Source organism: Littorina saxatilis, linkage group LG7, assembly GCF_037325665.1.
Source record: "Littorina saxatilis isolate snail1 linkage group LG7, US_GU_Lsax_2.0, whole genome shotgun sequence".
Classification (NCBI taxonomy): Eukaryota; Metazoa; Mollusca; class Gastropoda; order Littorinimorpha; family Littorinidae; genus Littorina; species Littorina saxatilis.
In genome coordinates, this window is record NC_090251.1 from 55,618,633 (window position 1) to 55,631,132 (window position 12,500).

The window sequence follows — 12,500 nt, forward strand, 5'->3', positions numbered from 1 at the left end:
GTGTGATTTGAACGATTATTATCTCACTAGTGTCTCTCTCACGTATGTAAGATAAATGTTGTTTTCCTCAAAACAAACACTACATTTTTGATTTGCCAGACAGTTTCTGGTGTCAAATCTCATTTTGCTCAGGTGTACCATTTTGAAAGTAGAACGGAACCAACATAAAAAACACATTAATTATTTTGAGCACAATCTTAGTATTGATGAACGAAGTCAATGACAAGCATTGCAAGTCTGTGAAACGTAACCGGACCCTTTCAGCAAGTTGTTAATGGGTCGTGTTCATTTAATTTGCATTCACTTATATCATTGAGAAAATTGTTTGTTTATTTGTTCATTCCTGTTCCAGGTGGTACCCCAGCTCCTCCACCCTCAGGTAAAAAAACACCTTCTGTTGAACTATCTGCTTAGCTTGTTGGTTTGGGTTATTTGAAATATCGTCACGCTCATAAGAAAAATACCTATCTCAGTGTTAGGCATTTCTGTAGTGAAACTACAAGGGAAGCTACTGGAAGGGTATATGTATATCATGTGTTAGAGAGTACAAACTCTCAGACCATCGAAAACCATTGCCACGGTAACGTAAGCAAAACTGCCGATCTCGTTTCTTGAGTTAGGCACTTTTTCTTTATGATACAGGAAGACGTTTTGAGAATGGGAAAGTATGCAAAAGCTCTTTGTGGGTTGTTATGCAGTTTTGCTGATTGAAAATGTTGCTGTCAGTTCTTTATCTCACGTTTATCCAGCTATCACCGCTCGAGACAGTTTGCAACTTATAACTAAAACTTTCGTCTCTTTCTTTCTTCCTTCCTCTATTCCTCTTTCTGTTTGTTTGTTTTCTGTTTTCTGTCTAGCGTGTTTAAATATTGAGTTCTTGCAAGAGGCAATACTAAGCAGCTGTTACCATGTTAGTGTTTTCGTTTTGGTTCCTTTTTATGAAGACATCTGAGTGAAATTACTCTGGCTCTCTATATATAATTAGTGAATTTACTCAGGTTATTTACTACGTTCGGGACGGCAATTTTAGTCGGACAAATTGTGCACCACATCAAGTGGAGTGTATACTTGCCAACCGAATTATACGGTGATGGGCCTTATCATAGTGCAAATAATGCTATACGTTTCACGCTAGTGTGACAGGGAGACTACTGCGTCATCGTGCACAGCAGACTCTGCAGTTGTCTGCCGTTGAAGAGCTCGACGTTACTTCTACGTAACTGACACCTGTCAATTGTAGAGTTCTGTGATATAGGGTCTTGCTATTGCAGTCTTCTTGTCTAGAAAGTGTGACGTTAAATAAACGATTTTACCATCATCTTGTCTAATCATGGGAACCTTTGCGTACCTATAACAGTTTTAAAAGGGCTCAGAAATTAGCTCTAAAACCTCAATTCAGGTTGAATGGCTTTGCCTGCAAAGGTGATTGTTGTATTTCGGCACTCGGTTACAATTACCTACTTTAAGTTGATGTATATTTAACTGATTCCGCGTCCATGCTTTGAAAAACAGGGAGATTTAATCTCTAGAACGTTTTTCCAATGGCATATTTGATTGTTCATTTGTTCGTCCGTTCTTCCCTTCGTTTGTTTTCATCCTTCTTTCATTCCTTTATTTGTCTGGTGTTTGTCTTTCAGTCGTATGTTTCTTCCTTTATTTGTCTGGTGTTTGTCTTTCAGTCGTATGTTTCTGCCTTTATTTGTCTGGTGTTTGTCTTTCAGTCGTATGTTTCATTCCTTTATTTGTCTAGTGTTTGTCTTTCAGTCGTATGTTTCATTCCTTTATTTGTCTGGTGTTTGTCTTTCAGTCGTATGTTTCTTCCTTTATTTGTCTGGTGTTTGTCTTTCAGTCGTATGTTTCTTCCTTTATTTGTCTGGTGTTTGTCTTTCAGTCGTATGTTTCATTCCTTTATTTGTCTAGTGTTTGTCTTTCAGTCGTATGTTTCATTCCTTTATTTGTCTGGTGTTTGTCTTTCAGTCGTATGTTTCATTCCTTTATTTGTCTGGTGTTTGTCTTTCAGTCGTATGTTTCATTCCTTTATTTGTCTGGTGTTTGTCTTTCAGTCGTATGTTTCATTCCTTTATTTGTCTGGTGTTTGTCTTTCAGTCGTATGTTTCATTCCTTTATTTGTCTGGTGTTTGTCTTTCAGTCGTATGTTTCTTCCTTTATTTGTCTGGTGTTTGTCTTTCAGTCGTATGTTTCATTCCTTTATTTGTCTGGTGTTTGTCTTTCAGTCGTATGTTTCATTCCTTTATTTGTCTGGTGTTTGTCTTTCAGTCGTATGTTTCATTCCTTTATTTGTCTGGTGTTTGTCTTTCAGTCGTATGTTTCATTCCTTTATTTGTCTGGTGTTTGTCTTTCAGTCGTATGTTTCATTCCTTTATTTGTCTGGTGTTTGTCTTTCAGTCGTATGTTTCATTCCTTTATTTGTCTGGTGTTTGTCTTTCAGTCGTATGTTTCATTCCTTTATTTGTCTGGTGTTTGTCTTTCAGTCGTATGTTTCATTCCTTTATTTGTCTGGTGTTTGTCTTTCAGTCGTATGTTTCTTCCTTTATTTGTCTGGTGTTTGTCTTTCAGTCGTATGTTTCATTCCTTTATTTGTCTGGTGTTTGTCTTTCAGTCGTATGTTTCATTCCTTTATTTGTCTGGTGTTTGTCTTTCAGTCGTATGTTTCATTCCTTTATTTGTCTGGTGTTTGTCTTTCAGTCGTATGTTTCATTCCTTTATTTGTCTGGTGTTTGTCTTTCAGTCGTATGTTTCATTCCTTTATTTGTCTGGTGTTTGTCTTTCAGTCGTATGTTTCATTCCTTTATTTGTCTGGTGTTTGTCTTTCAGTCGTATGTTTCATTCCTTTATTTGTCTGGTGTTTGTCTTTCAGTCGTATGTTTCATTCCTTTATTTGTCTGGTGTTTGTCTTTCAGTCGTATGTTTCTTCCTTTATTTGTCTGGTGTTTGTCTTTCAGTCGTATGTTTCATTCCTTTATTTGTCTGGTGTTTGTCTTTCAGTCGTATGTTTCATTCCTTTATTTGTCTGGTGTTTGTCTTTCAGTCGTATGTTTCATTCCTTTATTTGTCTGGTGTTTGTCTTTCAGTCGTATGTTTCATTCCTTTATTTGTCTGGTGTTTGTCTTTCAGTCGTATGTTTTATTCCTTTATTTGTCTGGTGTTTGTCTTTCAGTCGTATGTTTCATTCCTTTATTTGTCTGGTGTTTGTCTTTCAGTCGTATGTTTCATTCCTTTATTTGTCTGGTGTTTGTCTTTCAGTCGTATGTTTCATTCCTTTATTTGTCTGGTGTTTGTCTTTCAGTCGTATGTTTCATTCCTTTATTTGTCTGGTGTTTGTCTTTCAGTCGTATGTTTCATTCCTTTATTTGTCTGGTGTTTGTCTTTCAGTCGTATGTTTCATTCCTTTATTTGTCTGGTGTTTGTCTTTCAGTCGTATGTTTCATTCCTTTATTTGTCTGGTGTTTGTCTTTCAGTCGTATGTTTCATTCCTTTATTTGTCTGGTGTTTGTCTTTCAGTCGTATGTTTCATTCCTTTATTTGTCTGGTGTTTGTCTTTCAGTCGTATGTTTCTTCCTTTATTTGTCTGGTGTTTGTCTTTCAGTCGTATGTTTCTGCCTTTTATGTGTTCGTTTGTTCGTTCGTTGTTTGTTTTTGGTTTTTGCTTGTTCAGGAGTCTCGCTCATTGCAAAAACTGAGTTTTATTTTTCAAACGCAACACTTACATTAGCCATACCGTTGCGCTAAATTTGTCATGTTTTACGTCAACCTACGCAAATCCAAAAACTAGTCGCGTGAAGCGAAATAAAAACATTTAGTCAAGATCAACACCACAAACCAATCATCGCCGAGACTACATTCAGATAGTCTCGGCTATATTAAACCATTCCGAAGACCGAGACGGGTCACGCTCGCCGCCGCGAAGCACGCGTCCGTAGTACTTACTGAACCTATTTTCTTTCATTCTGAGCACATTTTTAGAGTAAATATGACATATCTATATATTTTTGATTTCAGAAGAAGACGAGGAATACAATGCAATTAATCTTAAGTCTGTTTGCGAAAAATCGATTTTTAATGACAACTTTAATGAGCAAACTCATTAATTATTTTTTAAGCCTCCAAGCTGAAATGCAATACCAAAGTCTGGGCTTCATCGAAGATTACTTGATCAAAGTTTCATCCGATTTGGTTCAAAAATGAGAGCGTGACAGTGCAGCCTCAACTTTCCCAAAAAGCCGGACATGACGTCATCAGACATTTATAAAACAAAAATGGAAAAAGGTCTGGAGATATTATACTCAGGAACTCTCATGTGAAGTTTCATGAAGATCGGTCCAGTAGTTTTCTCGGAATCACTTTATACACACACACACACACGCACACACACACACACACACACACACACACACACACACACACACACACATCCACACACACACACACACACACACACACACACACACACACACACACACACACACACACACCACTACCCTCATCTCGATTTCCCCTCTATGTTAAAACATTTAGTCAAAACTTGACTAAATGTAACAAAGAGACTGCCAACGTTCCAACATTCAGAATAGAAAAACAAGAAAGGTAAGTTGTTGGAACGTTTGTTATTGGTTATTACAGTGACAGTAACGTATCAGTAACACACGTTCCAACAACTTACCTTTCTTGTTTTTGATTGTCAACCTACGCAGATCACCCAAAGTCAGCGTACCCTATGTTTGTTTAAGTGTTTTATTTGTTTGTTTGTTAAACATATAACGTGTTAAGTTTACTTTGCTCCGCGCTTGCAGGGGTCAAACCCGCTCAGCCACCACCCTCTAGGACTGGTGGACTGCTACCTAAGAAACCCAAAAGTATTACTGTTTTCTACCCATAGATCTGAACATCGTTCAACTCACATTTTCTTTATTTTGAATTGCTTTCTCTTGTTTGATTTCTCTAACTAAAATCAGCTTGTCTCAAATTATTCGTTTGCTTTTCACTAATAAAATCAAGATGATATTCTAGAAGAATGAACTAATATTGAATATTCAAATTTAAAAATGATTCAAACTGAATTGTTTCTTTCCTTTGCGTTTGTTTCGCATTCTTTTAAAAAATAAAGAAAGCTTTGCTATTGAGCAAATATTGGAATCAGAGACTTTATTGTAAAGGGCTTCCTGAAATGTCTACTGATCAAAGACATGTTCATCTCTCACATTTGTCTTACACCTATCCTGACTTAATGCTGCAGACAGTAATTATGTCTAGTTTCTACACCCGGGTACGCGCAGGTCAGACAATCTTAAATTACACGAAACAAAAGATACGAGAATGTTGAAGATATTTTCCTACAAACATGCCTTTCATTGACATTACCTTAGATTCGGTATGGTCAATTGAACCCCATTTGTGAAATGTTTTCTATGAATTGAAATTCTTTTGCGAAATGCTTCTCACCAACTTAACCTCTTTTGCAAAATGCTTTTTTCTACTGAATTTTGTGTGTCAATAAGTTTCCTGTTTGTGTGAAATGCGTCTCATCAACACAATGGGATTGAAATTATTTCACATCAACTGAACTTCTTGCTTTTCATTTGATTGAACTTCATTTGCCAAAGGATTCTTGTTTACCCGGAGTTTCTTTGAAAACTGATGCTTTGATGCTTTCCATGAACTGTTTTCGTGTGTGTACAATGCTTCGTATTTACTGAACGTCTTTCGCGAATTGCTTTACATGAACTGTTTTCGTGTTTTCGTGTGCGTTCTGTTCACCTGAACTTCCTTTCTTAAATGTTTCCTGTTCACTGAATTGTACGCGTGTGTGTGTTGCTTTTTATTATCCAAATGTCTTCTTTTTTTTAAGTGTTTCTCATTAACTGAATTTTGTGTGTGAATTGCTTGTCATAAACTGAATTCCTATTCGCTGAATTTCTTTTCTAAAATGCTTCCCAATAAATATAACTTCTCTTGTGAAAATGCTTTCCATTACCTATAACTACTTGTGTATAATATTTTCAATGAACTCACTTTATTGTGAAAAATACTTCACATTAACTGAATTTCTGGTGTAATAAACGTCGTTCAAACTGAATTTCCTGTGTAAAATACATTCCAATAAATAGAATTTCTTGTGTGATATACTACCCATAAACAGAACTTCTTGTTTAAAACACATCCCATTAATCGCATTTCTTGTGTGATGTACTTCCCATTAGTTTTGTTTTCTTTTTTCGAAGAAGTTCCGATTAACTTTATAAATATTTCTTGTAAAATATTTCCTCCTTACAACGTATTGTTCTAATGCAAAAAGCTTCGTTATAACAGCAACATTATGTGTGAATATATACATGTTTTTGCTTGCATTATTTTGTCTTTGTCTAGTGACTAATTAACATTGATCCCCGAGTACGCTAGTACAAGGGTCCAGCAGACTTTAATTGTGTGTCTGTCTGTCTGTCTGTGTGTCTCGACTTAACAGCTTATTGCTGGGAAACTACTGGGCGCAGTTCGTTCAAAAGTTGATACACTAACTTGATAATAGGTCCGATTGATCGTATTAAAACTTCATAATGTTACCTGGGACCTAAATGCGAAATAAATCACAAAAACGACTCTTAACGGCGGGCGGAATTCGCGGTGGGATAGAACTGCGGTTCGGCTCATAGAACGGTGCAAGGTCTCGGCCAACCAAGACTATGGCATACTCGTAGCAAAGCCGCCGAATGGTACCGTAAACCAAGAATAGTGACGTAATTACGTCACGGTCGAAAGTCTTTGACGTCAATGCCTCCCTGTAGTCTTTTTCTCTCGCGCGGTGTGTGTGTGTGTTCATTTTGTGCACATGTGTTAGTGTTACTGTTTGTGTGTGTGTGTGTGTGTGTGTGTGTGTGTGTGTGTGTGTGTGTGTGTGTGTGTTTGTGTGTGTGTGTGCGCGTGCATGAGTCTGTACTCGTGTGTGTGTGTGTGTGTGTGTGTGTGTGTGTGTGTAAGAAAGAAAGAGAGAGAGGGAGGGAGTGAGGGAGAGAGAGAGAGAGAGAATGTGTGTGTGTGTGTGTGTGTGTGTGTGTGTGTGTGTGTGTGTGTGTGTGTGTGTGTGTGTATGTGTGTGTGTGAATGTCTGAAGAGTACTCGGGTCCAGCGCGAGCGTTTTTTTTATGTGTATGAGTCCCTGAGCGTTTATCTCGCCTTAGGATCTAACGATTGTGTGTGTTCTATCAGTCACGTGATGTTATATATAGGTAATGGTATAAGTTAACATACAGCCCAGTAGAGGGGCTAATTGAATAAGTTTGAGAGAGAGAGAGAGAGAGTGTGTGTGTGTGTGTGTGTGTGTGTGTGTGTGTGTGTGTGTGTGTGTGTGTGTGTGTGTGTGTGTGTGTGTGTGTGTGTGTGTGTGTGTGTGTGTGTGTGTGTGTGTGTGTGTGTGTGTGTGTGTGTGTGTGTGTGAGGGAGGCCATTGCTGACGTGCGTATAATGATACGTAATTGGTCGATGGACAGAATGCGACACTTGAGTATGATAGTTATGTTCGTAGAAACAGATCTTGGGTATTTGAAATTGGCCGGACACTGAATGCCAGATTTTCAATTTCGACAAAGGATCACAACTGTACAAATGTTTTTTCTTCAATTACTGGTGGCTTATAATTTGTAATAGTGTGAAGAAAAAAGAGTTTTATCTGTGATTTGATGAAATTAAGTTATACAGATCCAAAACTTAAAAATCTGATAAGTTATGTAAAAATAATAGTACTGATGTTCTTATGCATAGTTAATATGTAAAGCTCGGAGAGCATAGACGACTGTGGTTTGCGCTATATATATTATTATTACACCCCCGGTATAGGGGTGTGTATAGGATTCGGTCGATGTGTTTGTTTGTTTGTGTGTTTGTGTTCGCATATAGATCTCAAGAATGAACGGACCGATCGTCACCAAACTTGGTGAACAGGTTCTATACATTCCTGAGACGGTCCTTACAAAAATTGGGACCAGTCAAACACACGGTTAGGGAGTTATTGGTGGATTAAGATTCTACAAGGACTTATAGAGGGACATATTAATGGTCAAAGGGAAATAACCTTCTCAGTTGGTGGCAGTGAGAATGGTAAGGACGGGGGTGTTTTTCCTACCTCGGAGGAATTTCTTGTTATGTTCTCGTTTTTATCCCGTCCCCCTTTATTTTATTGCACTTCTTTTCGCCAACAGAGAGAAAAAAAAAATAGAGGTCTAATTCATGATACTTTCATTCTGAACAGAAGATTGACCGTCAAACACTTCTACCTTACAGGTACAACAGGTAACACACAGAAACCTGGAAACACAAACGTAGGAGGAGCGAAAGATACTGACGACAATGGGAATGGTAAGTATTGACGTAGTATACAATTATGCAGATTAATCAAAATGCAAATTCAATGCAACTGACATTTTTTTCTCTCATTTATTTTCGTGAAATGTTCTAGGTGGTAAATGGTGGTAAAGAAGGCAATATATGTGAGTTTTATTTTACATTTGTAGGCTGTGTAATTGTTCTGATTTTGTAACTTATTAATCTTTACTTGCGCGCGCGCGCGCGCGTGCGCGCGTGCGTGTGTGTGTGTGTGTGTGTCTGTGTGTGTGTGTGTGTGTGTGTGCGTGCGTGCGTGCGTGCGTGCGAGCGAGCGGGCGTATGTGTGTGTGTGTGTGTGTGTGTGTGTGTTTTATGATTTTTCTTCTCGAAATGTCTGGTTTTTAAATTGCTATTAAAACTATGCATATTATGTCTGCACGTAAAACATGCTACATTAGTATATAAGCTTCTTTCTTTCTTTCTTTATTTGGTGTTTAACGTCGTTTTCAACCATTCAAGGTTATATCGCGACGGGGAAAGGGGGGAGATGGGATAGGGGAAAGGGGGGAGATGGGATAGAGCCACTTGTTAATTGTTTCTTGTTCACAAAAGCACTAATCAAAAAATTGCTCCAGGGGCTTGCAACGTAGTACAATATATGACCTTACTGGGAGAATGCAAGTTTCCAGTACAAAGGACTTAACATTTCTTACATACTGCTTGACTAAAATCTGTACAAACATTGACTATATTCTATACAAGAAACACTTAACAAGGGTAAAAGGAGAAACAGAATCCGTTAGTCGCCTCTTACGACATGCTGGGGAGCATCGGGTAAATTCTTTCTCGTCCCAACCAATATGGGACTCCCCCTAACCCGCGGGGGGTAGTATATAAGCTACTATAGTATTGTTTTGAGTTTATATTTTGGTGACTGAATTCAGTATTTCAGTTCTTTGTTCTGGACTATTTATTCTTTGAAAGTTAACGAAGGTATGGAAATTACTTCAAAGGTTTTTCTTTCCTTTCCAGGCGTCAGCTCACTGCAAACATTGAACACCACCACACTCTTAGCTGCAGTGACGTCAATAATGCTCTTGCTACGTCATCAAGGACAGTGACGACAACAGCAACCAGCCTGCATGTAACACTGCTACGTCAAGACTAGAACCTGTTATTTTGAGAGAAAACAATTGCAAAACATTCCATGAAGTCTGCACAATACACTGAAACTTATTTCTTGAAGAAGACCGTCACACTAGAGTTGTTATATAGCAGGCCTACCAATCATTCTAGATAATAAGAATGTGGACAAATACTGAGAAATTATTCAAGTAGATTTTGCCTACACTTCGAATGTGAACTTCTCTGGATCAACACAATATAATGATTCGAAAGAAGATCAGAAAAAAATCTGTTTCTGTTGTCGAAGAGCATTTTAAACTACATGTTGGACGAAACAAAGCTATGAGGAAAACAGATACTCTCCTATCGCCTTAACAGTCATGTAGAGGTGCTCCATGTCATCACAGATCTGTTGAGACTATTACATAGAATAAGGCCATCCTTCCCCTTGAACAACTATCCAAAATACCAAACACATCTCAACGATCCACAGCCTGGCTGCTTCTTGTGCAGACTGGGACGTTGTGTGTGTGTGATTTCTTTTGCACGTTGACATGCATCAGCTGCGATATCAATCCCTCAAAACATCCTGCTCTGCACATGCATCAGCTACGATATCAATCCCTCAAAACATCCCGCTCTGCACATGCATCAGCTACGATATCAATCCCTCAAAACATCCCGCTCTGCACATGCATCAGCTACGATATCAATCCCTCAAAACATCCCGCTCTGCACATGCATCAGCTACGATATCAATCCCTCAAAACATCCCGCTCTGCACATGCATCAGCTACGATATCAATCCCTCAAAACATCCCGCTCTGCACATGCATCAGCTACGATATCAATCCCTCAAAACATCCCGCTCTGCACATGCATCAGCTACGATATCAATCCCTCAAAACATCCCGCTCTGTACATGCATCAGCTACGATATCAATCCCTCAAAACATCCCGCTCTGCACATTAAGCAGACCGGTGTAAAAGGAAAAGATGTCCCCCATGACCTAAAGTCCGACCCCTTAAATAGGCTAGATCTGTCTGTCCTAGGAAATGAGTCCGCTCAAATTCTAGGAAAAAATTGTCGGGCTGTGGACTAGCTATTGTCGGGCTGTGGACTAGCTATTGTCCGGCTGTGGACTAGCTATTGTCCGGCTGTGGACTAGCTATTGTCTGGCTGTGGACTAGCTATTGTCGGGCTGTGGACTAGCTATCGTTCGGAGGATTGATAGTCCATAGCACTCTTTTTCCCAGCGGAAAAGTTTTCTTTTTACACCGGGTTGTAGAATGTTGGCATGTGACCAAGTGGAAGAATGTTCCCATCTCGTGTAAAAGCATACAGACATATATTTGGTGGTTTACATGGTAGTGTACACGAGAAAGATGGTAGCTTATAATCTAGCTGTTACGAGAAATAATCAGGTTTTTTCGTAGCTCTCGTGTAATGAATTCCTGATGTGGCTGGCTCCACGAAGAAAGGAATTCATGCATTGTCTAATGTAAAATTGTCATCTTTCATCTTGGAAGTGAAATCGGGAAACGTTGGGCCATGGGATATATTGTCTTGGTCTTTTTTTAAAATGATTTTTAAACTGGTAAGGCAAGGCCTGCATGAGCTTACCAAGCGAATATCAAGCGAAGTTATTTCCATAATAAATGTTTCTCGGAGTACACACAACAAAGAATCTCAAATACTCTAAACAATCAATGGTGCGAACAATGCATAATACGTTTTGTTTAGGCTTCACTGAATCATACAAGACAAGACATCATCAACATCGTGTGGGAATATAGTGTGAGGGTAGGGATTGGCTTGGGCGTCGGTCATCGGTCTTTTGCCATGTTAAATTCGGAAAAGACCGACACACATGGGTCTCAATCCGTCAATTGACCGATAGACATGCAGCAGAGTCAGTCAGCTTGCCTTATCTTGGCGAAAAAAACACCCAATGCAACCAACATTATTGGATGGGGGACATTCTTAGTTTTCTTAGTCCCGTGGCGAAAGGAAAGGTTTTTTTCTTGACTGATTGGTTTACAAAACGACTGACTGATTCATGGCTGAGTCAGTCAATGGACCTCTAGTGGACAAAACCCAAGCCAATCCCTGGTGAGGGTATACATTTGGGCTTTATCAAACCACAAATTGTGCATTCATCATCGAATTTTCCCCCATATCTGTAATGTGGTTAAATCCCTCTGCTCAACCAAAGAATGTTCAAATGCTTCCTTACATCAGCTGACCGCCGATCGGAAGGTTTTCAAAGTATGAATTCCAGGTCTGACTGTAATGGTAAAATATGTGATTTTTTTAACGCAAGCATGTGAACAATATTGCTTTAATTTAAACGCCGTGTGCAACTAATTTACAGGACTGAAAAACACCAGCTACAGATAATTAAACAAGGGGTTACAGTAGAATGTGTGGTTTTTTAACGTGATCAAGCGTCGCAAAACAAACGACTCGAAGAACGCAAGTTGTGTATGACGTGTTTCATTCTGTGTTAAACTTCAAAAGGAAGTAATTTGCCGAACCTTAGAACTCACTAAAACCAAGGGAACTTCCTAATGAATATTTAGTTTACACGTGCAATTTGTTCGGTTTGTCTCTGTGTGCAACTGAGGAAAAATAATAATGACAGGGGAGATTACTCTTCCACGAGTGTTGACCACTCAGCACTCAGTCTATGTTTTAATTATGCAAATTGTATTGATTGAGTTTCCCTGCTTCCTCAGAGATGCGGAGCATACAGAGCGCTCAGACACGCAACAGTTACACTGCTATGCCATTCCAAGAATGTAACCCGGCAGAGTAGCTTCCATTTTGAAAGGGGGTATACATATCTGTACCAAAGTTTTGATAATCATCAACTGATTGATGCTACGTGTATTGGTATACCTACACCAAAGTAAAGTATAAGTATATATTTACTTCATGTTTTGCCAGTCACCCCGAAGAAGTCAGTTTACAGTGACGAAATATTGGTAAAGAAAAACCGACACACTGGTTTCTGTTTTCTTTATTGTTTTAATAACTA

At 38.8% G+C, this 12,500-nt stretch overlaps 1 protein-coding gene across 1 annotated transcript in view; it reads left to right on the forward strand.

The window, feature by feature from the left end:
• Nucleotides 1-12,500, forward strand: part of LOC138971847 (uncharacterized) — a gene marked incomplete at its 5' end in the record, with an annotated part of 39,096 nt that overhangs the window by 22,413 nt on the left and 4,183 nt on the right. Inside the window, 4 exon segments of the mRNA XM_070344678.1 lie at nucleotides 353-379; nucleotides 4,812-4,874; nucleotides 8,293-8,367; nucleotides 9,367-12,500. The exon segment at nucleotides 9,367-12,500 is cut by the window's right edge and continues 4,183 nt beyond it. Coding sequence (XP_070200779.1) covers nucleotides 353-379; nucleotides 4,812-4,874; nucleotides 8,293-8,367; nucleotides 9,367-9,455 — 254 coding nt within the window.